Consider the following 2591-nt stretch of genomic DNA (forward strand, 5'->3'; position numbering starts at 1 on the left):
GCTGTGAACGATGCACCCTCTATGTATTTCCGTGCTCCACTTCCAGTCCCTCTTTCATCCCTCCTTCTCTCCCTCCCTCCCTCCCTCCCTCCCTCCCTATCCACCTGCTCCGCAAATTCCACACCTCCCTCTCTCCCTCCTCCCTATCTCTTTCTAGCTGTTCGCAGGCTCTCCTCAATCGAGCGCCCTCCTCGTCATCCTCTCTCCGCGCCACCGCCATCTCCAAGCTTTCTACCTGTTAGCACCAGGGAGGGAGGGAGAGAGGAAGGGATGTAGGGAAGAAAGGAAGGAAGGACACGTCAAGATGATCTTTTCACCGGGGAGGGAGGAAGGGAAGGAGGGAAGGAAGACACGTCAAGATGATCTTTTCTTGGCCAAAGTGTGAGCAAAGCTACAACTCGGGGGGGGGGGAAACCTTTCTATCAATCCATTTACAGACAAAATTTTCCCTCTACCTTGGCCTTGAGCTGGATGATAGTTTCTTGCTGGAGCAACGCGCGTCGACGCGCTCGAACGGCCTCCTTTTCATCCTCTGCCTGTTCCTCTTTCCTTCTCTCTTTCCCGCCCTCCCTATTATTTTCAGGGCTCCTCCCTTCCGATCCAATGAATCCGATGCGTAAGTGAGCCATAAAAGGGTATGATACAGACGTCGTTTTTGTCACTCACCCTACGCATGAAGCATGCAGCCACTACCTCCAAATCCTTCATCTTGATGCCACTTACCCGGGACACCACACTCCGTCCTTCCATTTCGCACCCGCAGAGGACCTTCCCTCTGTCGTGGCCCTGAATGATGGCAGGAGAAACTTGAATCGGGAGTGCTCGTCGTCTTTGTAAGACCTGGCTCAAAAGCAGCATCAAAATAAGGAGCGGAAGGCACAGGCGGGGAACACCGCTTTCGCCCCTGGCCAGGAATCCGTCGGCCTGGCGTATCCATTCTACACCCTTTCTGCCCCTTGAAGTATGAAAAGAAGAATGAACGTGTGGATAATGCTGGTGTGGGAGGGAGAACTCAACGATAGTAACTCCATGTATGTCCAAGGCTTTCGGTCAGATGGAACGTAAGAAGGACGGGGAGGAAAGACTAGATAATGAATGATCCGAAGGTCGTTATCACATCCAAGTCTCCTCCTGTACAACACACAACTCCAACAGCCTTCACGGTCTTGCCGTGCCCGCATCCACCGTGCGATGGACAGGGATCTATGACGTGGTGCTTGTACGTTTTAATGGTTTGTGTCGGGGCTGCGCAAGATTTAGCGACACGGACGCGACTGAGAATCTGATATCTCTCGTCCTGGAAATAAAACGCGCCCAACACAGCTTTATCGACGTCCGATTGCCCGTTCCTTTTCCGCATTGCAGATGACACATACGGGAGTCGTAAGTGGTGCGGCAGACACGTATGGGGAGTAAGTAGACACATATATTAGGGGTGCACGTCAAACGCCGCGGGGCAGGGGGCGGGGAGGTCATTGGGATGGACGACAACACGGAGGAAGTCATCAATGACAGCACCGTAGAAATAAAGCTTCCAACGGCGCAGTCAGAGAAAATAGGTGCCAATGAACCGGTGGAGCAGCTGCAGCGACCCACCAGGACGGAAAAGGGAAAAAACGACTTCGTGCAGCGATTGCCTGAGGAGGCACTCAGTTGCAGCACGCATTCAACACCCCTCCAGCAAGGCAAAACGACGAAAATAAACGATGAAATATTATCAGCGGACCCAGGCAACGATCCTAATTTAAAGAAACGGGAGCGGTGCGAGGAAATGGAGGACAAGGACGATTTGATTCCCAAAAAGAGGCCCAAAGAGTTCAAGACGTGGTTTCCGTCTTCTGCCCACATTAGCACCGTCCCCCTCCTGATGCCTTTTTCTCCCTCGCCTCCGCCCTCTTCTACATCACCGTCACACTCTCGCCCAGCACCCCCGTCCCTCAATGGTGACATGCCGCTTCTACGCCCACCCTTCCCTCCCTCCTTCCCGCCTTGTTCCCCTCCCACAGATGTGGCATGTCGCACCCCTCTTCGTACGGCCCACCTCAGCAAAGACGGTACCGCGCTTGTGTGGGATGCAGCCACAGTCTTGGAACTGCGTGGAAAGCACCGAGTCCTTTCCCGCGCGCTTGGCATGGGCTCCATTCGGGTGTCGGCGGTGCAGCGGGTGAGGGAAGGAGGGAGGGAGGAAGTGGGGGAAGGGCGGAAGGGAGGGAGGGAGAAAGAAGGGGAAGAAAAACCGGCGATGGAGGGTGAAGTAAAGAAAGGCAGGAAGGGATGATGAGGCAGGAGCATGTTGGAAGGGATGAGGGAAACGCGTAGGGAGGGCGCTCCCCACCCTGTCTGCCTGGGCCTTTAATCTACCTGCTTGACCTCTCCCTCCCCCGTAGGCGGTGCCCGTGGCCGTCATGCCATCTGCCCTGTCCCTCATGGTTGACGAGGGCATCTTGAGTATGGGGGAAGAAGCCCCGCGGGCGGACACGGACTATTTCGACAAGCGGGTCGTGGACGCGGCGGCTGTGCGGGCGATTGAGGAGGAACGGGAGGAGAACAAACGGTGAGAGGGTGGGAGGGAGGGAGGGTTTGGAACGGAT

The 2591-nt window shown here is 55.5% G+C and overlaps 1 protein-coding gene across 1 annotated transcript; it reads left to right on the forward strand.

Annotated features, from left to right (window-relative positions):
* Window positions 1–1362: 1362 nt before the first annotated feature.
* Window positions 1363–2558, forward strand: NGA_0469900 (uncharacterized protein; the record flags this gene model as incomplete). Its single annotated transcript, XM_005854039.1, has 2 exons — window positions 1363–2164; window positions 2388–2558. Exons 1-2 carry the CDS (start codon window positions 1481–1483, stop codon window positions 2556–2558), a joined length of 855 nt encoding a protein of 284 aa, XP_005854101.1. The 5' UTR covers window positions 1363–1480.
* Between the last annotated feature and the right edge of the window lie 33 nt (window positions 2559–2591).

The sequence above is a fragment of the Nannochloropsis gaditana genome (assembly GCF_000240725.1).
Source record: "Nannochloropsis gaditana CCMP526 unplaced genomic scaffold scaffold643, whole genome shotgun sequence".
Classification (NCBI taxonomy): Eukaryota; class Eustigmatophyceae; order Eustigmatales; family Monodopsidaceae; genus Microchloropsis; species Microchloropsis gaditana.